Source organism: Fomitopsis serialis, assembly GCF_022376445.1.
Source record: "Fomitopsis serialis strain Sig1Antser10 chromosome Unknown B0H18scaffold_22, whole genome shotgun sequence".
NCBI classification, from domain to species: domain Eukaryota; kingdom Fungi; phylum Basidiomycota; class Agaricomycetes; order Polyporales; family Fomitopsidaceae; genus Fomitopsis; species Fomitopsis serialis.
Window position 1 is genome coordinate 77,379 of NW_025954982.1, and position 20,093 is coordinate 97,471.

Here is a 20,093-nt window from a genome sequence, read left to right on the forward strand (position 1 = left end):
TAGCGAGCTACGCTTCATCGGCTGCTAGGCATCCATGAAAACGGGCACATTGAGGAGACATAAGAGCGTATGCATTCAACGCCACCGTAATACGCCACCGTGCACTGATAGAGCGGAAAGGATTTGGTCACGTGATCGTGAAGGCATACTCACACGCGCGCCGAGGCGCGCCGAATCCCGATCGTAGCGGCGCAAGCGCCGATCCCCGACTCCTGCATGGCACACAGCTACTCAGCCTGCCACAGCAGCACCATAGTATATTATGTGTGTATTGTAATATTGTACCATCGGAATGGTATGGAGACTCAATTGGAAGCCCTCACGCCCGCGGCGGCTTCGCCGCCCGGGCGTCTCGGGCTTCCACGAGTCTGAGCTAAGTACACGGTGAACTTACTTACCATTATACATAAGCACTACAGTGCATGCGAGGGCTCCCAACGTAATAGAGGCCCTCTTGCCTTTGGGAGGAGTTATTTGGTGGTCAAAGATCCAGACGTCCAGACGCAGCCAGATGCGCGGTCGGATCCAACTGCCTCGAGCTGCCTCGTAAGACACTCGAGCATTGCTGCGATACCGCTTATGGGAATTGTAAGTCACGTGTTTCCCACGGAGGGAGCGGCATCGCCGGCTGCGAACGACTTATGGTCGACAAAGCCCTCCTCTCCCTCCGGTCGGAGTCGGGGATGCATGTTCAAGTTGCGCCACAGCTGTTCACAGTTCGAACGCGTCCTCCATCTATCAGTTCATTGAACCTGACACTCATACCCAACAACTTCAATGGTACGCAGGTGATAAGCCCCTCTTTAGCAAGTACTCATCGCTGCGCAGGACTCAACAATGATGTTTTCGTCCTTGACCCTTACGGGCGACAACATTCCGAAGCCAATAACCCTGTCTAGACAAGATGATTTTCCATCTTGTCAGTTCAACTTCACACGCAGTGTCTATAGAGACAGGCCGGACTGGGAGCCATCGCCGCGTCCAGAGCACGGGCATTTGTCTTTGAGACTCGGGAAGCGCATCGCCGGCGGCAGGTCAGCCGTTGTCTATGCCGCCGAGATCCTGACCGAGTCCAAGCCAGGAGAGATCCCCCCTTCGGATCCGCTTCCCTCAGAGCGGGAGCTCTGCGTCAAGATCGCACGACCTAATCGTTGTCGCACGCTCGCTCGGGAAGCTTGGTTCTGTGACCAGCTGAGTCTCGGTCAGTTGCAGGGGATTATCGCACCGCGAGCCTACGGGTTCTTCACCGCCGACGTATCCCGCGACCATCAGACGTTCCCGCCTTGGGGCTCTAAAGACTTCCAGCTCAAGATCTCTGACGAGGATTCACAAGACGACCCGACTCGTGACGATCCCCTGCCAGACGACGAGTCGTTGGGGGAGGCGCGATGTCGCAAGCGTCCCGGGGCCAGAGGACGCTCCCCGTGGTGCCACTGGCGGCCAGACCCCAATTCGCCGTTACTAGCTGTCATCGTCATGTCGCGGGGAGGAGCGACATACACGCGCAAGGATGATGCGGACCAGGCTAATCAGTGAGTTGCAAGTCTGTGCAATCAGAGTCTCTTCACTCGTTCTTACTGGTCGGCTCGTACAGGACGGACATCCGTGCAATACTCGATGATCTGTCAGATATCTACATGTGGCATGGTGACTTGCGCCCGAACAATCTCGTCCGTGCACCCGCAAGCACGCTTCCATGCAGTAAACACGGCTGCGTGCACAAGTGGAACATCATCGACTTTGCTTGGACTACAGCCGACGATACAGACGGTGACATCGATGTAAAGCTGAGGACTATACATAACCTCCAGCTGGTCTGCTATCGTAACCATTACTTCTGGACCGGTTCTACTACTTGAATGGTGACTCGGCCGTAAAAACGCGTCCGTCAATGCGTATGGCAACAGAGTTGTTATGTGGTTGATCGTTATTATCTGGGCTTGTCTACGTTGTCTTCTTAAAGCTTGGCACAAACTAGAGCCATGTACCGCTATTATCACATGGATTGTTGGAAGATTGAAGAGAAATGTAGCAATCTTGTGGCGAATACACACAGATCTGTATAGGCTCAGAGGATTCGTGCATAGTATTAGTACTAGTACTCCTCCGCCGCTGGGTTCAAGTTTTTGGTCGCGAGCGTGATACGAGCACGTGATACATGACAGACGCGGTCTCCGCGTCAAGTCAGAACGACTCGGACTTGAACGCGTTCAAGTTTCACGTCAGGCAAGCCTCAAGCGGCACAGTTGTTCGCAACCCGAATGTGTCCACTATCGACCTTCAGCGCTGCGGATACATCACAAACATCAGCATGGTGCGTTAAAAAACACGCTACTGATGCTACCGCGTCGATTCAAACATTTCATTCGTCACATAGGAGCGAATATCAATGTTGTCGACCTTGACCTTGGCGGGCGACGCCATTCCGAAGCCCATAATCCTGTCTCGACGACTCGACTTCCCGTCTCGTCAGTGCGACTATGATCTCGATGAATATATAACCAGGCCGGACTGGCAGCCGTCACCGCTTCCGAAGGACGGCCACCTATCTCTGCACCTGGGGGAGTGCATCGCTGGCGGAAGATCGGCTGTAGTTTATGCCGCCGAGATTTCTACCGCGTATGAGGCTGGCACCATCCCTCTGTCAAACCCGCATCCTCTTGAGCAGGAGTTCTGCGTCAAGATCGCGCGACGTAATCGATGTCGTACGCTCGCGCGGGAGGCATGGGTCTGCGAACAGCTGCGCTCGCGTGGCCAACTGCAGGGTGTCATCGCACCTCGGTTCTATGGATTCTTCACCGCCAGCCTGCCTGACGACCAGTCAGCGTTCCCACTTTGGGACGCCGATGACTTCAAGCTCGAAATCCCTGATGACGACCCCACTTGCGACGACCCCCTGCCAGACGACGAGCCATTGGAAGAGGAGTACGACAATGGTCCCGGGGGTAGAGAATGTTCACCATGGTGCGACTGGCGGCCCGATCCAAACTCACCGCTCTTGGCTGTCATTGTCATGTCACGAGGAGGAGCGACCTACACGCGTGAGGACGATGCGGACAAAGCCAATCAGTGAGTCGCAGACTCGTGTACTAGGTCGGTCTCTAATTGGATGGGTCATACAGGAAAGATATCCGTGCAATACTGGATGACTTGTCGCGCATCTACCTCTGGCACGGGGACCTTCGCCCGAACAACCTCGTGCGTGCGCCTGCGGGAACAATGCTGTGTAAAAAGCATAAGCGCGTGCACAAGTGGAACATCATCGATTTTGCCTGGACTGGCGTTGACGACGCAGACAGTGACGTCGGCGGGAAATCAAAGCTCATACGCGAGTCGCAGCGAGCATCCTATCGCGGCTACTACTTCTGGCATGGTTCTCTCTCATGAATGGCCCTGTGCCCATTCGGAACGTGATACTATGGATCACTGGCAGCGCGTAGCGACTCGGTCTATCAACCTGTGACTTGAAATGTGCTTCCCGCCGCTGTATATAGGTTCACTGGGTAATATAGATAGCCCGATGGAAGTGCACGCTTATTTGGTAGGGATAACTACTGTAGCTGTTCTTAGTACAGACATCACTACTTAGTACTTAGTACCGACGGCCGTCGCGAAGATGATTGATCACATGCTCCAACTATCCGAACCGATGTCTGTCCCAAGCTCCTCCGTTCAACTTTACCTGCCTCAGTACTTCAATATCTCATCAATACGAGTTTGGCTCAGGTTGATCATTGCGAACTACCTGAAGCCGTCTGTTCGAGGTTCAGGGGCCCATCAACGTTGTTGACAGACCGGTATGGTGGTGCGTGCAGTGGCGAGCGATGCGTTCGAGTTATTCCAGAATAACACTCAGCACATACTGATGTTGCAGTATACAGGAAACGGCATTGGTGTTCTCAACCCTGACCCTTACGGGCGATACCATATCGAGGCCAATAATCCTCCTAAGACAAGAGGACTTCCCGGCTTGCCAATTCGACGCCGATGCTGGCAAATTTCGAACCAGGCCGGACTGGCAGCCATCATCATATCTCAAGCCGAGGTCTTGACCACGTCTACCTCGAAGGAAGACTGCTTTACCCCTTCATTTCCGCCTTGACCGGAAGATAAACTCGGTGTCAAGGCTGTGCGACCCGATCGCTGTCGAACACTCGCGCGGGAGGCATGGGGGTGTGAACAGCTACGCTCGAGGAGCGGCCTGCAGCGCGTGGTCGCCCCTCGTATCTATGGCTCCTTCGTTTGCTTAGACTACAGCCGACGATACAGACGGTGACATCGATACATAGCTTAGGACTATACATATATGACCTTCCAGCTTGTCTGTTGTTGAAATCACTACTGGAATGGTTCTTGTACTTGGACAGTGATTTGTTGATCTGTACTATGTCCATCAGTACGTAATAGGGCTACTTGCGATAAAGATTGTTTTCTGTGTAGTGAGCCGATATAAGTACTTACAGCCAACACATGGACACGGTCAATAAAGTGCATTTGAGTATCACAGAAAACTATACAGTCGACGAGGGAAAGAATAACATCATGGACCGTGTGTGCCTACATACACCACTAGCGAAGCGTGCAGCACGGAGAACGTAGTACATGTCAACTTGGTACAAGTTTACAGTTTCGTGTCAGGGTCAAGAATACAAGTACATGGATACCTAGACAAGCCTTTGTCGCGAGAGACGATAATCAGATCAGATCATTATTGAACATCACCTACAAGACCACCCTCCACACCGCATCTTCGGGTCTATGTAACTAGGCCTCGGATCGGTCAGATGCATGGAGAACCACCAATAGGTCACTCCTAGGCATCGGCCGGCTTGATCTGCTGCAATTCATCACCGGGTGCTAGGATGTCGACGATTCTCTTGCCATCGCCCTCCCATTTCTTCGCATCGAGTGCTAGGAACGTCATGGCTTGCATGCATCGGAGCAGCTGTGGAGCGGTGAAGTCGATTGGACGAGATAGGACGAGCCCACGCTTGCATTTCGAGTCCAGCTCAGCCTGAGCCTGCTTCTCCGATTTGCCTTGTTTCTTCGATTTCTCCGGCTTGTTCTCTGCATCTGTGGCCTTGTTACGCGCACTAGCACGCGTCGCCTGCCGGGTTGGCCCCGAAGGCAGTTGAAATCGCACTGTCCCCTCCGCAGTTGACGACGGGGTATCAACTGTTTCGGTGTCAACGGCCTTGGGTTTCATGACTAGCTCTCCGTCGTAGTAAAAGTAGAATACCACCACCGACAAGTTGGTGAAGAATCCAATATAGGAACCGAGTATGCGGATTTGGCCAAAGGCCTGATAATTTAATTAGCAGCAGTTACAGGAGTGGAGACAATGCAGACGCACCATCTTCAAAAGCGAATTGATGGGATGGTAGTCATAGTGTGGCGCGGACCGGAAGTCGTAGGGTGCGTTGCTCGCGACAGCCCACTCTGGACCATCGTAAATGCGATAGATGTCTTCGGTTGTGTATATCCACGATTGTCGAGCTTCACCATGAGCGCAAATACCATGCTTCACCGGAGACTCAAAAAGTGCGTAATCCGCTTTACCGGAGGTAGCATCTCGCGCCGCAGAGCTGATAGCGTGGCGTGCCCAGCATGGAAAGAATAGAAGCTGTCGCGCCTCATCGATTTCCACCGGCTTAGATGCGTCGACATCCTCAAAATGGTCGCGAGTGGTACTGTCTGTACGCCGCGCGGGCGGAGGCAAGTGCTGAGAGGTGATAGTGTTGCACTTGTAAGTCTGCAAAGAAGCTGGTGAGCAAACATCGTATGTGACCAACGGCAAAGGCACCTTGATTGCGTGGTTGAGTAGAGGTATGATTTGTTCCCGTACTTCGTCCTGAGCGGAGTCGTTTGTCATAAGCGGTAGGGGGTCATACTGCCGTAGCCTCAGCTCCTCTTGACACAGTTGTCCTATAGCGTCGACTATCTGTGGCGTCGGTGGCAAGCGAAGATCACTGTTCGGAAGATCGCGAGCGCGATACGGCTCTTTGGGCGCTGCAGCAGACTCCGGCAACTTGTGCTCGAAGTCAACATAGCTCTGCAGGCGATCAATGAAGTGGATTCCACAATAGAGCTTCGCGAATTCATCCTGAACGACATTACCGGTATCAATACCGGGCTTTGAAGCGCTGCCAGTGCTAGTCGATACAGGGTTCCTCAGCGACGGCTTCAAGCATAGATCACCAAACCGTGCGGTTGCCTGGCCAATAAGGAACAGATGTGAGAGCTTATAATCCTTGTCGTTCGGGTTCATGATTGAGTAAGTGTAGCTAGGATGCACCAGTCAGCTAGAAGGTAACTGGTAGTATGTATGAGCGACATACCTGTCCAGGAAGGATGTCGTATGAAGTTCGAGTTGGGGACTGCTGGGCACACTGCGGCCGATCCGCGTTCTTATAACCGTTTTTCGAGATGCGCACGGACCAGGATGAAGTTTGGCACCCATACGAGGGGTAAACAAAGCCATGATTGGCCAGGCTCATCGTGCTCAATGCGTTGCCTATAGATGAATCGATGGTATGTTACTTCGCCCGAGGACAAGGAGTCGAGCGTCCGATCACATCAAGCTTGTGGATTTCAAGCCCATGCGATTCAATACACACAGGGCCAGTTCGGCAATGTATTCGACCCAGAACCTGCAGACAAACTCAGCTGTTGTGACGACGAGGTATAGAAGACGCATAACTTATCAAATCGGCGTGCATCATAGCCTTCAAGTTAAGGTAGGTTACAACCTCGGAGACCGACGCCACAAGGTCACGTGCCGTATGAGAAGCATATATACGCTCCGAGTCGCGGCAAGTTTGTCGCGCCACAAGTTGAAGTTCTTAAAGGCATTTGACGCATCCATCCGCTACACAACACGGCAGTGTATGTAGCTCAATGGTAACGGTACATTGTTTCATAGGCTACCGAGCGACCCATATTTACTATTCTCCATAGAAACCAGCGTCGATGTTCTCTACCTTGACTCTTACGGGCGACGCGATTCCAAAGCCCATCACTTTATCGAGGCAAGAAGACTTCCCGGCTTGCCAATTCGACGCCGATGCTGGCAAGTTTCGAACCAGACCGGACTGGCAGCCATCATCGTCTCCCCACAATCATGCTGGCCACCTGTTTCTGAGACTGGGAAATTGCATCGGTGGCGGCAGATCCGCCGTGGTCTATGATGCCGAGATCCTGACCACATCTGCCTCAAAGGAAGGCTACATTCCCCTTCCCTCAGAAGAGAAACTTTGTGTCAAGATTGCTCGGCCTAATCGTTGTCGCACACTCGCGCGGGAAGCATGGGTCTGTGACCAGCTAAGGTCCCGGGACCGGTTGCAGGGCGTGATTGCCCCCCGTACATATGGCTTCTTCGCTGTCGAGCTATCTCGCCAACAACCGCCGACGTTTCCGCCTTGGAACACTGAGGATTTCGAGCTTGACCTACGCGAAGACGACCCAGAAGACGATCCCCTCCGCGACGATCCCCTGCCGGGAGACAGGTTAATTGATGTATACGATGAGGGTCCTGGGGGCAGGGAGCTCTCGTCATGGTGCCACTGGCGGCCGGATCCTGATGCACCGCTCTTAGCTGTCATCGTTATGTCACGCGGGGGTGCGGTTTACACAAGGGAGGATGATGCCGACAAAGCGACGCAGTGAGTTTAATGCCTCGATCTCGATCAATGTTCCTCATAAGTCGGTGCACGCAGAGAGGACGTACGTGCGATACTGGATGACTTGGCAGCCAGCTACCTATGGCACGGTGATCTGCGCCCCAACAATCTTGTGCGTGCGCCGGCAGGCACGGAACTGTGCAAGACACACAACCGTGTCCACGCGTGGAACATCATTGATTTTGCCTGGACCTGCGTCGACGATGCGAATGGCGACTTCAAAACGAAGTCGAGGAGCATACGTGAACTTCAACGCGCGGGCTTTGGGACCTGGTATTTCTGGCATGGTTCCCACACTTGAGGAATACATTGCTCGTTCACATGTCTTAGTACAGCTCCATAGTTATATGACTGCGTTGTTGTTCGGATCACGACTCGTCTCTCTCTACCGCTGTCCACTGTATGCCTGTTCAATGTTCAGCTATCAGCCGCCTCATCGCAGTAATACTAAGTAGTCCGAAGGGGTTCATTGAGTTCCATAAATGGCGAGAGGCGAGGCACGAGCCGATCGCAGAATCAAGAGTATATTACTTACTATGTATGTCGCGCCATTTGAAGTTGAAGTGGCTTCGAGCTTGAACGCATCCATCGCCTACATGATCGTTGTCTATGTAGCTCAATGACAACGGTCCGTCGTCTCATAGGCTACTTATCACTTATCAACCATACCTACTATTCTTCGTAGGAATCAACGCTGATGTTCTCTACCTTGACCCTTACGGGCAGCGCGATCCCAAAGCCCGTCACATTACCGAGGCAAAAGGACTTCCCAGCTTGTCAGTTCGACGCAAATCCTGGCATGTATCGAACCAGACCGGACTGGCAGCCATCATTGTCTCCTCGCAACGATGCTGGCCACCTGTCGCTGAGGTTGGGAGAGTGCATCGGTGGCGGCAGGTCCGCCGTAGTCTATGATGCCGAGATCTTGACCACGTCCACCTCAAAGGAAGGCTACATTCCCCCTTCATCTCCGACTCCCGCAGAACAGAAGCTCTGTGTCAAGATCGCGCGGCCCAACCGTTGTCGCACACTGGCACGAGAGGGATGAACGGCACGGGGAACGACTGTGGGGTGCTCTTGAAGAGACGGTGACCGAGCGCCCAGTACGCTATGAAGGATGCATATGTCAGCATGCTGGCAGTGATGTTCTCGACGTATTGGTGGCTCACATTGTTCTAGGTCAGCGGCGACACAGTTCTCTTGCGGGAATCCGTCATCTATGACTTTCCTGATGTCGTTGCCGACTAACTTCCATTCAATTAGCGTACGTCCGGACGAGGAAGCGACAATGATGCACTGACATGCACAGGGAATCTCGAGGAATATTGCACCTGGCCTCTCCTGTCCTAATCTCAGCAGCTGCGCGTAGGCGGGCTGTAGGGTGACGTCCGTGCTGCATGAAGAGTGCTAGTGAGTCCTCATTGCTTTGTGAGCGTATACGTGAACGTTCTTCGCTGTATAAACCAGAAATAGCGGATGCATGGGTATGGATACACCTGTACGAACAGAGCCAGATGAGCTTCGCGCGCATTGGCCATGAACATCTATTTCTACCAACCCGGTACGCGTCCGCTTGGATCTTCATGACATGCCCTTTGAGCTCGTCGTCGTCCTGGATCCCGGTGTGCTTCTTCCAAGAACGCAATGTCGTGTTCGCGTACATGCGAATGATACACAGTGCTCTATACCACTAGATCGGCCTGGAATTGCAGGACATTGTGAATGTTCGCAGCCAGTTGGGCCACAACAATACCGTTATGGTAGTGCGTGGGGCAGGGTACGTAGAGCAGACGTGCGGCTACAGCCGAGAAGAACCTGAGCCGGCCCTCGTCGTAAATAGGCATGACTCCCGGGAGCCCGCCGCTTCGCAATGTTCAACGCCACAACAATGATTACCTATGCTCTCAGTATTAGTATGTCCATCATCGCACACTGAGGTACGATGTTTGTTTTCGTGTCATGCACGGTGCAAGGTTTTCAAGTTCGCCAAGCCATCCACTGCCATGCTACTAGGGTTATCCGGCACCTGGTGCGGCCGCAACGTCACGGTCTACTTCATTCGATTATATCGTGGACGGCACATCCTTTGATCTATTACAGTGCCTGGACCTAAATCTTTATCACCGACCACAGCATGATGTACAACTTTCGCTCCGGCGGGGCGTTCACATAAGCCTCCCACTGCGTTTCCTTGAGCTCAACTTCGACCTTCACCGTTCCCTCCTTGAACACCCCGCCGTTCCAAAGCGCGGTCCATGACTCCGGCGAATGACAGTACAGTCGGCTCACACCCGGTGTACCCTCCCCAGCTGGAATTCCAACCCTCGCACCCTTGACATACGCGCTGTAATGGCGACCAAAGATCAGCGAACCGGGAACGGGTGAGAGCAGGCTGGCGAAGCGCTGCGCAAGGATGAGCTGTTTTTCCTCGTCGAACAGATGGAAGAACATTGCTGCGTGAATCGCTGAGACGTGCCCTTGCAGCGGCGTGAGGTTTGTGAGGTTTGAGAGCGCGGGTGCCGGGCTAGCAGGCGACACGTAAAATGGTGGCGCGCTCGCGAGATAGTTGACATCGAAGATGTCGCCAGGAACGAACGGCACGGGAAACGATTCTGTGGTGCTCTTGAAGAGCCGATGGCCGAGTTGCCAGTACGCTACGAACATATGTCAGATTGCTAGTAGTAGGCGTCCGTCAAGCATGAGTAGCTTACTTTGCTCGAGGTCTGCGGCGACACAGTCTTGTTGCGGGAAGCCATCGTATATAGCCTTTCTGAGGTCGTTGCCGACTGTTCACCGCGTTATAAATCCCGCATCGAGGAAAGGACACTGACACACTCACATGCACAGGGGATCTCGAGGAATATCGCGCCTGGCCTGTCCTGTCCTAACTTCAAGAGTTGCGCGTAGGCAGATTGAAGGGATATGTCCGTACTGCCAGATGAGTCAGTACCCGATTACCTCATGAATAGGAACAATCACAACGTACTGTGCGAACCAGAAATAGCGGATGCATCGGTATGGATATACCTGTGCATGAATTATAAGAGCGATACATCGGTGTTTCGTCAGGAGGCGATTTTGGGCACATACCTGATACGCGTCCACCTGAATCTTCATGACGTGCTCTTTCAGTTCATTGTCGTTGTCTATGCCGGTATGCGCCTTCAAGAACGAGATATCGTCTTCGCGCAAGTCGTATAGACTCTCGTCCAATGGCATTCGAGCGATTGAGGCAAATTCTCTGCTTCTGTCTGTAGCCATGATGTCTGGGTCCGCAAGTGAAATGGTCCAATATAGCCAAGGCAGGGAGGATGATCAGTGCGCAAGACGAAAGAAGAATGCAGACCAGTTCCGCAGGCGGGATGTGATTGTTGCACGATCGCTCGTATTTATCTCTAGCCTCGTAGATTGTTCGTCTCCCGCTAGTGCTGGCCAGCTGGCCTCCCTTGCGCCGGATATCCTTACGCACTCCTGCCAATCTGTTCGTCCGCCTGTTAGATGCACAAGTAGCCGGCGCAGCCTCGTAAGAAGTCTAGCTTCGAGCTGACGACAGGCTTAGGCGATTATCCTGGCTGTCTGTGAGTCAAATTGTGAGCGTGGCGGGAAGCCAAAGCATCCTCCCCTCCGCTCGTTCCATCCGGAAGAGAACCTATCATCGGACAAACTCACATGTTGCTCCTGCACACAACCCGCGAGGATGGCCGAACGGATATATGTCCAGCCGGTCAACTTGTGAGAAGTCGTACCCGAATTCAACCTAGCGAGCAATCAGTTTTTTCATGCACCCCACTCACCTTGTGTAGAGTCCCTCAGATTACTGATCGTATCCACTTACTCTCGGGAGACGATGATCAGTTTGCAGGTGCTTTGGGGCCTTCATGTATTCCTCGAATCTCTGAATGCGTCACTCAAGATTGAGATGCGGCGAATAGACGTGGTAAAAACGTTTTTATGGACTTCAAGTATGTGATCCGCGCGTCGGAATCCAAGTGCCAAGTGGTGCAACAGGTGTGCGAGGCTGAACAGTTAGTCCTAAATTATGTTATGTACGACATCGTACCGGATACGTACTTTTTTGTGCAGTCTACGAGAAGCCATATCACAGTTCTAAACACGCTCAGAGGACGATGCCGCCTTCAATGCGTCTGCTTTCTGATCCGACGGCAGCACATCGCCAGCAGTGTTGGTCTGAGTACGCGCACCACAGGCTGGTAGTGAATGCGTGTTGCATGTCCAACCGCCATTATTTCTCCCGTATGAGCGGCCTGGCTCGTGTGTTGATCATGGTTGGTTTGAGTGGTTACAGGCAAGTCTCAAGCACAGCAGCAATCAAGCCCTCCAGAAGTGAATCTTTGAATGGGGTCCTGGGCAGACATTGGGCAGACACTGAGACGCGTTACATTTAGGGCAAGTCATCTCGCGTCGCACGCGTGACCGACCGAAGCCACGAGGCGCTCGCGACGCGCCGCGTCGTCGCTCGTGTCTACAGACTCAGAGCGCGACTTGCAGCATACATACCTCCTCGAGCGTTCTGACTCGTCGGTGAAGGTATAGTTTGATTTCAGACACGAATTTGTGATCTATCAGGCATGCTGGTAAGTAAAGCTTCGGTCAGACAAGCAGTATCTCAAGCTCCGACTTCGAGCGTGGCGTTCAAAATCGCGCATGCGGTGTTGTAGCACTCCTCAAACCCGTCAGTGTTATCAATGCGCCAGATGCTTGCAGTGATCGTGGACGCATCCACCAGACTGCCGTATTCATAAGTAGGCTTCCTCCCGCAAGTCCGTTGAATGTCATGACTCATGACAAGAGATGTTCTCAATGCTGTAGAAGCCTCCCCGAAGGCAACAGCTCTGTACTGTGTACAGGCTGTTGATATTATTTAGTGCCACGGTCACAATCTCGTCACCGACCAGACCATCACGTAGAGTTTCCGCTCCGGCGGTGCCATCGCACTAACGGGCTCTTCCTGGAGCTCTACCTTGACCTCCACCGTGCCCTCCTTGAATACCTTCCCGTTCCACAACACCATCCACGTCTGCGGTGAGTGGCAGAACACCTGAATCACATTTGATGTTTTGTCTCCATCCGGCACCGGGAAGTCCCTCACGCCTTTGACATCGGCGCTGTGATGACGGCCGAAGATCATCGAGCCAGGAAGGGGGAGAGCAGGCTGGCGAAGCGCTGCGCAAGCGTGAGTTGTTTCTCCTCGTCGAAGAGATGGAAGAAGAGCGATCCATGGATTGCTGATACGTGGCCACGCAGCGGCGTCAGGCTCGCAAGGCCGGAGAGCGCGGGTGCCGGAGAGTTTGGCTGTGCGTAGACGGGCTGAACGCTCGACGCGAGGTAATCTTGGTCGAAGATGTCGCCCGGGACGAATGCGACGGGAAATGATTCTGGGGTGCTCTTGAAGAGACGATGGCCGAGCTCCCAGTACTCTGTAGAGACGCCCAGAGTCAGCAAGAGATCTGGTCTTCCGAGATTCGGGTGGCCTACTTCGCTCGAGGTCGGCAGCAACACAGTTTTGTTGCGGGAACCCGTCAGAGACAGCCTTTCGTACGTCGTTGCCGACTTATCGCCAGTTGGTTAATGGACGGACGAGGATTGAATAATGCACTAACATGCACAGGAAGCTCGAGGAATATTTCGTCCGGCCTCTCACGTCCCAGATTCAGAAACTGTCCGTAGGCAAAGTGTCGGGCGATACCCGTGCTGCATGAAACGTAAGCTCCCATTTGTCTCGCAAGCACGTCCGGTTGGAGCTTACTGTGTAAACATGAAATAACGGATACAGGGGTACGGATACACCTTCACGAACACAATTGTGTGAGTAACATGCTCATGATAATCACCGGTCTCCATGCCCACCTGGTATGCATCCGCCTGGACTTCCAAGACATGCTGCTTCAATTCGTCGTCATCCCGTATACCCGTGTGCAACTTCAAAAATGCGACGTCGTCCTCAGACAAGCGGTACAGCTTCTCGTCCAGTGGCATTCGATCACGATCTAGGGACACGAACTCCCCGCTCCTGTCTGTCATAACGTCGATGACGAACACGGTCTACGGTCTAGTAAAGCGGGGTGAAGGGGCTTTGATCAGAGCAAGGTGACAATATGTACCATTCACGTCCTCATTTATTTATGCAACTCGCTATAGGCTCCCACAGGTTCCCTCCTGCTCGGGCAGCTCACTGGATGACCGCCCTTGGCCGAGTATCTTTGCATACTCCGACTTGGCTTTCTGATCACTCATACTGTGCGGGAGCGGGCGCGTCGGACTAGCCAGGTCGCCGATGCCACATCATCACTGCCTTGAAACCCGAACCGTCCGGTGTTGCCAGCTCCAATCATACTCTCCATGTATCAAGGCCCATCGTACTCGGATGGTACATTGATCCCATGAGTCGGGGAGCGTCAAGCGGATGCGGCGCCCAGCTGTTACATGTTGGACTCGGTCCGTGTTGTAAGTCTCCTCTCAAGACTCTCCACACGGTGTTAGGCGGACCTGTAAGAGCATGTCGTCCGGGTGAGTGTTCTGCGAATTGTCATATGGCACTCATTCAGGTGCCATTGAGTACAACGATGCATACTGAGTTCCGAGACTTGATCCGATCTTCGTCACGGTCGTCCGCGCCATCGCCCGGATGGACTTGGCCTCTGAACTCGTCCGCACAGGTGCATTGGCATTGTACCTGCGTCACTCGATGATCAAACAACTGTGAACGTGCGTGGAGGGTGGCAAGTGGAGGTTCTGTCTTGCCATGGTTTGTAGCAGAGTCGACGTCCACGACTCCTGTTACGCACACCGAGGAGTCCGTATTCTGTCAAGGGCACGGACTCCACCATGGCAACGAACTGAATGATTGAACAACTTCGAGGCCTCGATAAGTCGGGACGTACACAATCAATGCATTGCAAAGCTACACAGGACTGCAAAGCATCGCAGGCTCTTCGAGACGCCACAGAGCGGTAGGACAATGTTATCACAAGCAAACAGTTCCAGACTTGTCATACGTTTACGATAGAATGCATATGCTCTTGCAAGTAAATTCCATTGATACACAGCGTTGACGATACTACATTGAGTTACAAACGAGCAGATATCCATCAGACATACGCCCTACTCGCTGGCAAGTCCCCATCCGGCCCCAAAGGGCGCGAACGAACGACGAGCCAAACGTCCTCGCGTCAACCGAAGTCGACATGTGCTCTGCAAAACAAGTGGGCGCTGTTGTCATCAACTGGACATGAAGGATGTGGCACGAATAAACGTGCGAGACTCGAGTTAGTACCTATAAAATAGATCCTAGCTGAGTATGTTCTGAGGATTCACGACGCCGAGACGAAAGTTTTATAGGCGGTGAGTTTAGGGCAGGCAGTCCTACCCTAATTGGGAAGTTGTCACGCCCCACTGAGCGCCGGGCTCTCAAGATCTCAATATCTCAAGTCGGTGAACCACGCTTACATAGGATGGCAGTTGTCCCTCGCTCATCGCTCATTCAGCTCTATAGTAGCTCAGGATCAACGGCGTATCAGTATGCATACGCTATGATCATCTAGGCTTCTCAAAAACCTCAGCTCACTGTACAATGACAATCACATTCAACACGTCTCATCGTCGGACTCAGAGAACTGGTCGTCTCAAGGGGCCGAGAAGCTATCGGTCTATGCACGGATAAAGCATTTGGTTCTATCACCCGATGGCATTCCTCAAAACAGTGCAAAGTTATCTCCCATACCTGTCGGTTCACAGCTCGAGGAGACGTATGCATGTAGACCGGACGGGCACGATCCACCTTCCTACATGTCGCGGATGTGATGGCCCTCAGGCGGACACGACAGAGCTTGTACAGCATAGACCACGGGTGCATATATGTGTGTCCTATAGGCCTGCAGCTCCGAGTGAAGCGGTAAGTAGTCCTTATGAAAACTGGGTACCTGTTCAAACTTAGCCGGTAGCCGATGAAGCCCCTTCAGTGATACCGCGTCATGATTGAGCGTATAAACCATCGTTTTCGCAAGCCAGAAATCCCTATGATCAACGCCTTCGTTCGCCTTGGCATATGCAGACAAGTTCGCTTGCGTATCTGTTAGTCAGGACTCGAGAGTTGTGTCACATAAGGCTGACCTTGGTGCGTGCATAGTCACTATCTAGGTTAGATGCATGAGATGCAGGTCAAAAACGTGTTCATTGTAGATTGGGGTACATGCTTCGCTCGTACGCCCTCCGTTCGATGGACATGATTCCGGTCAAAGCCTCGCGATCGCAGAGGTACAACCGGTGAGCTGTGCCTTACACAACTGCTCGGTTTTCCGTTGCCACTACTAAGGACTGACTAAATCCTCAGGATGCATATTGACTATCGGCGATATATGAGCCGTGTTGCATGGCACCACTGGGGCGCGAGCATATTGTTCATCAAAGGACCTCGTCAACGACAACAGGGGCTCTGAGGTCTTCGCCTACAGAGGAGGCGTCATCCCATATGTGATGATTCACGACGGCTAGCATCATGATGTCCTCGACCTATTCCCTAACTGCCATAGGGCCGGGATTCGTGTGAAACCTTCTCAGTAAGGGTCGAGTCCGAGCCCCTCAGGCTGAAGGATGCATTCGGTGGTGATATGTCATGTCAAGGAGTCTTCGTGCCACATCGCTGTGCGCCGCGCTCTGCATTATTTTTACTCTAGCTCACCGATCAAACTTAGCCTTCAGCTAGAAGGGCGTACTAGCATGCGGATGCCACAAGTCACTGCCTCAATCGGGGTTTGTCTTCAACAGGTATGTAACTAGTGAAGCTTGGGGCGAATAGAGAGCCACACGGTGCGAGCATCACGGATACCGTGCTATATGCGTACTCATGCGGATCCGCTGCCTTGGTCATCCTGCGGCCATTCACTCTAGCTCACTGTCACTTTTACCTACTGGGAAGTTACTGATGCGAGATCGATATATATGGGTATGCAACTCGATCCGAAGAAGCACTCAAATTCATTTATCAACGCCGCGCTGGCATGCCGAGCGACCTGCCAGTGGAGTGGAAACTGACCATGAAGCTTCAGGACTTCATTGGCCCCCACCTGTACGTGTCAATCGGATGGCAGTTGTATGTCACTGACACCGTCGTCTTCCCGCGAGGATGTGCAGTGCATCAATATTGGCGGCAAGCGTGGACTCGGACCGCATAAAAGCTAGCGCACCCCTCTGCACTGACTCAAGCCTTGCCCGGTTCGTCACCCGCAAGATGTCGCCCAACGCCGAGATGAATAAGCTGCACGCGGTGATCGCTGCACCACTCGACGATAAGCTCTACCATCTCGATGCCGACGAGATTACCTTCTACAAGCAGAAGACGGGCATCCATGACGAAACCGTGCTTAAGGAGCACATCGTGCAAGTGCAACACGAAGCTTATGAGGTGTGTCCTCCCATAGGTGCTCTCGTCCGACGACGGGCTTGACAAGGGTGGCAGGTCTTCCCGTACATATGTATACGATGGTTTTCCTTCACGAAGTACATTGATTGATCCACTGACAGACGATTACTGATCGCTTACTGGTACCCATCTTACAGAGTGAAGATAGCTCGTCACCCTGCATATGATCAATTCTTGAAGGTTGGTAGAGAGCATGACAACGCATTCTTCATGGATGTCGGCTGTTGCTGTAAGTGTCTCGTCATTCGTATATCATGTGGAAGCTTAGATGGTGCGTCGGACGCAGTCGGGAACGACATCAGGAAGGCCGTCGAAGATGGTTTCCCTGCCAAGAACTGCATAGGTACCGACCTGCAGGGCGGTGAGTCTACGCATCGAAAGGCGGATGTCAAGAAGCATGTTAACGATGTCTCCTGGGTCTAGAATTCTGGCACCTCGGATACCGTCTCTTCAAGGACTCTCCCGAGGGCTTCCCGGTCCCTTTCCTCCAAGGCGATGTTCTGAACCCTGCATTCCTGGATCCCTCGCCACCGGTTTACGCACCTCCCGATAGTCCGCCGCCCGAACCGTCTTCTCTGACGTCGCTCACGCCCCTTGCGGGCCGCCTTGCCGCCATCCACGCATCCATGCTCTTCCACCTCTTCACGGAGGAGAAGTAGCGCTAACTGGCGCGCGCACTCGCGGGGCTGCTCGCACCCATACCAGGAGCTATGATCTTCGGCTGGCACGTCGGTGGCATAGAGAAAGGCCTCATCAAGGGCGCTACCATGCCTAACGGCGACCCGCTGCCCATGTTCTGCCACTGCCCGCAGAGCTGGAAGGAGCTATGGGATGGCGAGATCTTTGATAAAGGGACGGTGGCGGTGAAGGCGGAATTGAAGGAACTGGAGACTCCCCCCGGTGTCGTGCTGCCGAGGGGCGCGAAGTTCTGGCAGTTGGTCTGGTCGGTGACGCGGCTGTGAACCTGCGTACTGATCTGCAGGAAGCCCCGTGTGGTCATGCATGAGGCATGGTATAACTTCATCTGCGAGATGTACATCAGTGCGTCCCGCCGAGAGGGTTAGTCAAGTACTATCACGGTCGATCCCATAGAGTGCTAGTGTAATGTTAGACGGGGCATTTGAGCATATCCTGAGTTCATAAAGCCTTCACCATGAAAGTCTCAGTCAGCCACTGCTGCAGGTACGTTCGAAGGCGTCGACGCGACGTACTCATATCAGTACTGAGGGAGTACTGAGTTCTTCATCGATACATACCGCGACGCCGGGTCGGAGTCGGATCAATTCTTGTCAGGAGCGTCCAAACGTTCAGTGATTGTCATGAGCGCAAGGCGAACGCTTGGGTAGAAGCCCATCTGCTGTCTGTTTATGAAAGCAATTAGGATGTAGTGCGCAGACAGGCGCAGACTTGAGAAGGGCCGACTAGGATGTTGCACAATGATAAGTTCTTTTTATTGCGGAATTGAACTACTTAATTACAAAACGGCGCCGTTCAAGAGCGTTCAAGTCAGGTTCAATCGAGCGCCCGGCGCGCGTACATATTGGTCGTCGACCACCATCTCCTGTCATGCATTTTTTCGGCACGAGTGTTCATTTCATACTGTTACAGTACGCCGCATGTGTCCCTGAACCCTTTTTTGTTTCTGAAAAACGGAGTTTTCAAACTTGCGCCGTGGTGGCCATAGGAGCCTGGAGGAAGCCCCACGAAAAATGACTCGACATACAGCCAACGACAGACACCTTCATCTTGACCGCCACCTAGCTCAGGGATAATGCAGTCGTCAACGCACCGAGAGGTGGTCACCGTCGGGATCCTTGGTGAGTGTGCTCGGCGTGAGTGCTAGCATGGAGGGATCGTCAGCTGACGTCTGACATAGCCCTGCAAGGTGCATTCGTCGAGCACCAGGCCACCCTCCAGAAAGTATCACTGAGGCGACGGATACACATCGTGCAAGTTCGAACACCAGAGGACTTGGCGAAGTGCGATGCCCTCATCATTCCCGGCGGAGGTACGTCGGTATATGCGGCAGTATCTGCGTGGCGAGCCTTGACGAAATGGTCGTGTGCATTCTCAGAGTCGACCACTATTGCACTGCTTGCACGGCTAGCTGGCCTGTTGGCCCCCCTTCGAGATTTTGTGAAGACAAAGCCGGTGTGGGGAACATGTGCTGGCGCGATACTGCTAGCGCAGGCGGCCGAGGGTACCAAGAAGGGCGGGCAGGAGCTGCTTGGGGGAGTGTCTGTCACGATCATGAGGAATGGTTTCGGGTCTCAGGTGCGCAACCTCTTTTTTCAGCCCTATCAGGTGCTTATGTTCTTTAGGTGGAATCCTTCGAGGCACCGTTGACAGTCGATGGCCTGCGTGACTCTGACCGGCCATTTCATGGTGTCTTCATTCGCGCCCCTGTACGTCCTTACCTCGCTGTTTCATACCTGGCATCTCACGTTCGATCGAAAGGTCGTCCTCTCTCTCGACCCCTCATCGAACGACCCTCCCATCGAGGTCGTTTCTCGCCTGTCTGCGAGTCTGCTCCCCCATAACCAAACAACCATTCCCCTAGACGCGGGCAATACCGATCCGAACGACCCACGGACCATCGTTGCCCTCCGGCAGGGACGCCACCTGCTCACGACATTCCATCCCGAGCTGACGAAGGACGATCGTTTCCACGAGTACTTCATCCGGCAGTGCGTCCTGCCCTCGCTATCGTAACAACCTAGAGTGTCACTGGCATAGACTCGGCCCCTAGACGGACGGAGCCACGAGCGACATCACCCATCTACGTGTACGTATCAATCTATGTATCGCTGCATATGTATCCACAGGCTACCCCTTGCTCTAGACATCTATCCCGTACATACTAATGCTAGACCGCCCGGATTTGGCCCGGATACTGTTTTTGTTCCTCGCTATTTGTGGCGCAACACATGCTTCCATCCGTCTGGCGACGCTCGACATGAATAGTCAATGAAAAA

The 20,093-nt window shown here is 53.2% G+C and overlaps 9 protein-coding genes across 9 annotated transcripts; 6 read left to right on the top strand and 3 right to left on the bottom strand.

Annotated features, from left to right (window-relative positions):
- Positions 1 to 661: 661 nt before the first annotated feature.
- On the top strand, positions 662 to 2,070 carry B0H18DRAFT_998940 (uncharacterized protein). The gene is made up of 3 exons (XM_048045523.1): positions 662 to 780; positions 829 to 1,532; positions 1,595 to 2,070. The coding sequence occupies exons 1-3, from the start codon at positions 778 to 780 to the stop codon at positions 1,857 to 1,859; spliced, it is 972 nt and encodes a 323-aa protein (XP_047895015.1). The 5' UTR covers positions 662 to 777; the 3' UTR covers positions 1,860 to 2,070.
- A 319-nt stretch (positions 2,071 to 2,389) lies between these two features.
- Positions 2,390 to 3,387, top strand: B0H18DRAFT_874518 (uncharacterized protein; the record flags this gene model as incomplete). The annotated part of the gene is made up of 2 exons (XM_048040356.1): positions 2,390 to 3,069; positions 3,123 to 3,387. 2 exons carry the CDS (start codon positions 2,390 to 2,392, stop codon positions 3,385 to 3,387), a joined length of 945 nt encoding a protein of 314 aa, XP_047895016.1.
- A 1,094-nt stretch (positions 3,388 to 4,481) lies between these two features.
- Positions 4,482 to 6,399, bottom strand: B0H18DRAFT_998945 (uncharacterized protein). The gene is made up of 4 exons (XM_048045524.1): positions 6,339 to 6,399; positions 5,804 to 6,284; positions 5,354 to 5,752; positions 4,482 to 5,302 (listed from the first exon to the last, which is right to left on the bottom strand). Exons 2-4 carry the CDS (start codon positions 6,266 to 6,268, stop codon positions 4,814 to 4,816), a joined length of 1,353 nt encoding a protein of 450 aa, XP_047895017.1. The 5' UTR covers positions 6,269 to 6,284; positions 6,339 to 6,399; the 3' UTR covers positions 4,482 to 4,813.
- Positions 6,400 to 6,969: 570 nt separating this feature from the next.
- On the top strand, positions 6,970 to 7,980 carry B0H18DRAFT_874379 (uncharacterized protein; the record flags this gene model as incomplete). The annotated part of the gene is made up of 2 exons (XM_048040350.1): positions 6,970 to 7,661; positions 7,716 to 7,980. The coding sequence occupies 2 exons, from the start codon at positions 6,970 to 6,972 to the stop codon at positions 7,978 to 7,980; spliced, it is 957 nt and encodes a 318-aa protein (XP_047895018.1).
- A 250-nt stretch (positions 7,981 to 8,230) lies between these two features.
- On the top strand, positions 8,231 to 8,759 carry B0H18DRAFT_998951 (uncharacterized protein). Its single transcript, XM_048045525.1, has 2 exons — positions 8,231 to 8,307; positions 8,365 to 8,759. The coding sequence occupies exons 1-2, from the start codon at positions 8,299 to 8,301 to the stop codon at positions 8,725 to 8,727; spliced, it is 372 nt and encodes a 123-aa protein (XP_047895019.1). The 5' UTR covers positions 8,231 to 8,298; the 3' UTR covers positions 8,728 to 8,759.
- Positions 8,760 to 9,788: 1,029 nt separating this feature from the next.
- B0H18DRAFT_1210026 (uncharacterized protein) lies at positions 9,789 to 10,976 on the bottom strand (the record flags this gene model as incomplete). Its single annotated transcript, XM_048036349.1, has 5 exons — positions 10,770 to 10,976; positions 10,666 to 10,706; positions 10,519 to 10,610; positions 10,391 to 10,465; positions 9,789 to 10,333 (listed from the first exon to the last, which is right to left on the bottom strand). Exons 1-5 carry the CDS (start codon positions 10,938 to 10,940, stop codon positions 9,789 to 9,791), a joined length of 924 nt encoding a protein of 307 aa, XP_047895020.1. The 5' UTR covers positions 10,941 to 10,976.
- A 1,597-nt stretch (positions 10,977 to 12,573) lies between these two features.
- On the bottom strand, positions 12,574 to 13,721 carry B0H18DRAFT_1117668 (uncharacterized protein; the record flags this gene model as incomplete). Its single annotated transcript, XM_048033629.1, has 5 exons — positions 12,574 to 12,852; positions 12,933 to 13,117; positions 13,176 to 13,230; positions 13,301 to 13,391; positions 13,447 to 13,721. The coding sequence occupies 5 exons, from the start codon at positions 13,719 to 13,721 to the stop codon at positions 12,574 to 12,576; spliced, it is 885 nt and encodes a 294-aa protein (XP_047895021.1).
- Positions 13,722 to 16,333: 2,612 nt separating this feature from the next.
- On the top strand, positions 16,334 to 18,080 carry B0H18DRAFT_1094050 (uncharacterized protein; the record flags this gene model as incomplete). Its single annotated transcript, XM_048032367.1, has 9 exons — positions 16,334 to 16,340; positions 16,391 to 16,505; positions 16,587 to 16,764; positions 16,830 to 17,100; positions 17,155 to 17,170; positions 17,258 to 17,347; positions 17,405 to 17,479; positions 17,542 to 17,670; positions 17,824 to 18,080. The coding sequence occupies exons 3-9, from the start codon at positions 16,697 to 16,699 to the stop codon at positions 18,078 to 18,080; spliced, it is 906 nt and encodes a 301-aa protein (XP_047895022.1). The 5' UTR covers positions 16,334 to 16,340; positions 16,391 to 16,505; positions 16,587 to 16,696.
- A 568-nt stretch (positions 18,081 to 18,648) lies between these two features.
- Positions 18,649 to 20,092, top strand: B0H18DRAFT_998967 (SNO glutamine amidotransferase). The gene is made up of 6 exons (XM_048045526.1): positions 18,649 to 18,725; positions 18,774 to 18,935; positions 18,995 to 19,126; positions 19,193 to 19,392; positions 19,440 to 19,523; positions 19,576 to 20,092. The coding sequence occupies exons 2-6, from the start codon at positions 18,890 to 18,892 to the stop codon at positions 19,828 to 19,830; spliced, it is 717 nt and encodes a 238-aa protein (XP_047895023.1). The 5' UTR covers positions 18,649 to 18,725; positions 18,774 to 18,889; the 3' UTR covers positions 19,831 to 20,092.
- Position 20,093: the final 1 nt, after the last annotated feature.

Coding starts and splice junctions, on each gene's coding strand:
- B0H18DRAFT_998967 (XM_048045526.1), top strand. CDS start 18,890: ATGCAGTCGTCAACGCACCGAGAGGTGGTCACCGTCGGGATCCTTG. Junction 19,127..19,192: donor CCTCATCATTCCCGGCGGAG/GTACGTCGGTAT, acceptor GTGCATTCTCAG/AGTCGACCACTATTGCACTG. Junction 19,393..19,439: donor GGAATGGTTTCGGGTCTCAG/GTGCGCAACCTC, acceptor TATGTTCTTTAG/GTGGAATCCTTCGAGGCACC.
- B0H18DRAFT_998940 (XM_048045523.1), top strand. Junction 1,533..1,594: donor GATGCGGACCAGGCTAATCA/GTGAGTTGCAAG, acceptor CGGCTCGTACAG/GACGGACATCCGTGCAATAC.
- B0H18DRAFT_998945 (XM_048045524.1), bottom strand. CDS start 6,268: ATGAACCCGAACGACAAGGATTATAAGCTCTCACATCTGTTCCTTATT. Junction 5,753..5,803: donor TACTCAACCACGCAATCAAG/GTGCCTTTGCCG, acceptor GCTTCTTTGCAG/ACTTACAAGTGCAACACTAT. Junction 5,303..5,353: donor TCAATTCGCTTTTGAAGATG/GTGCGTCTGCAT, acceptor TTAAATTATCAG/GCCTTTGGCCAAATCCGCAT.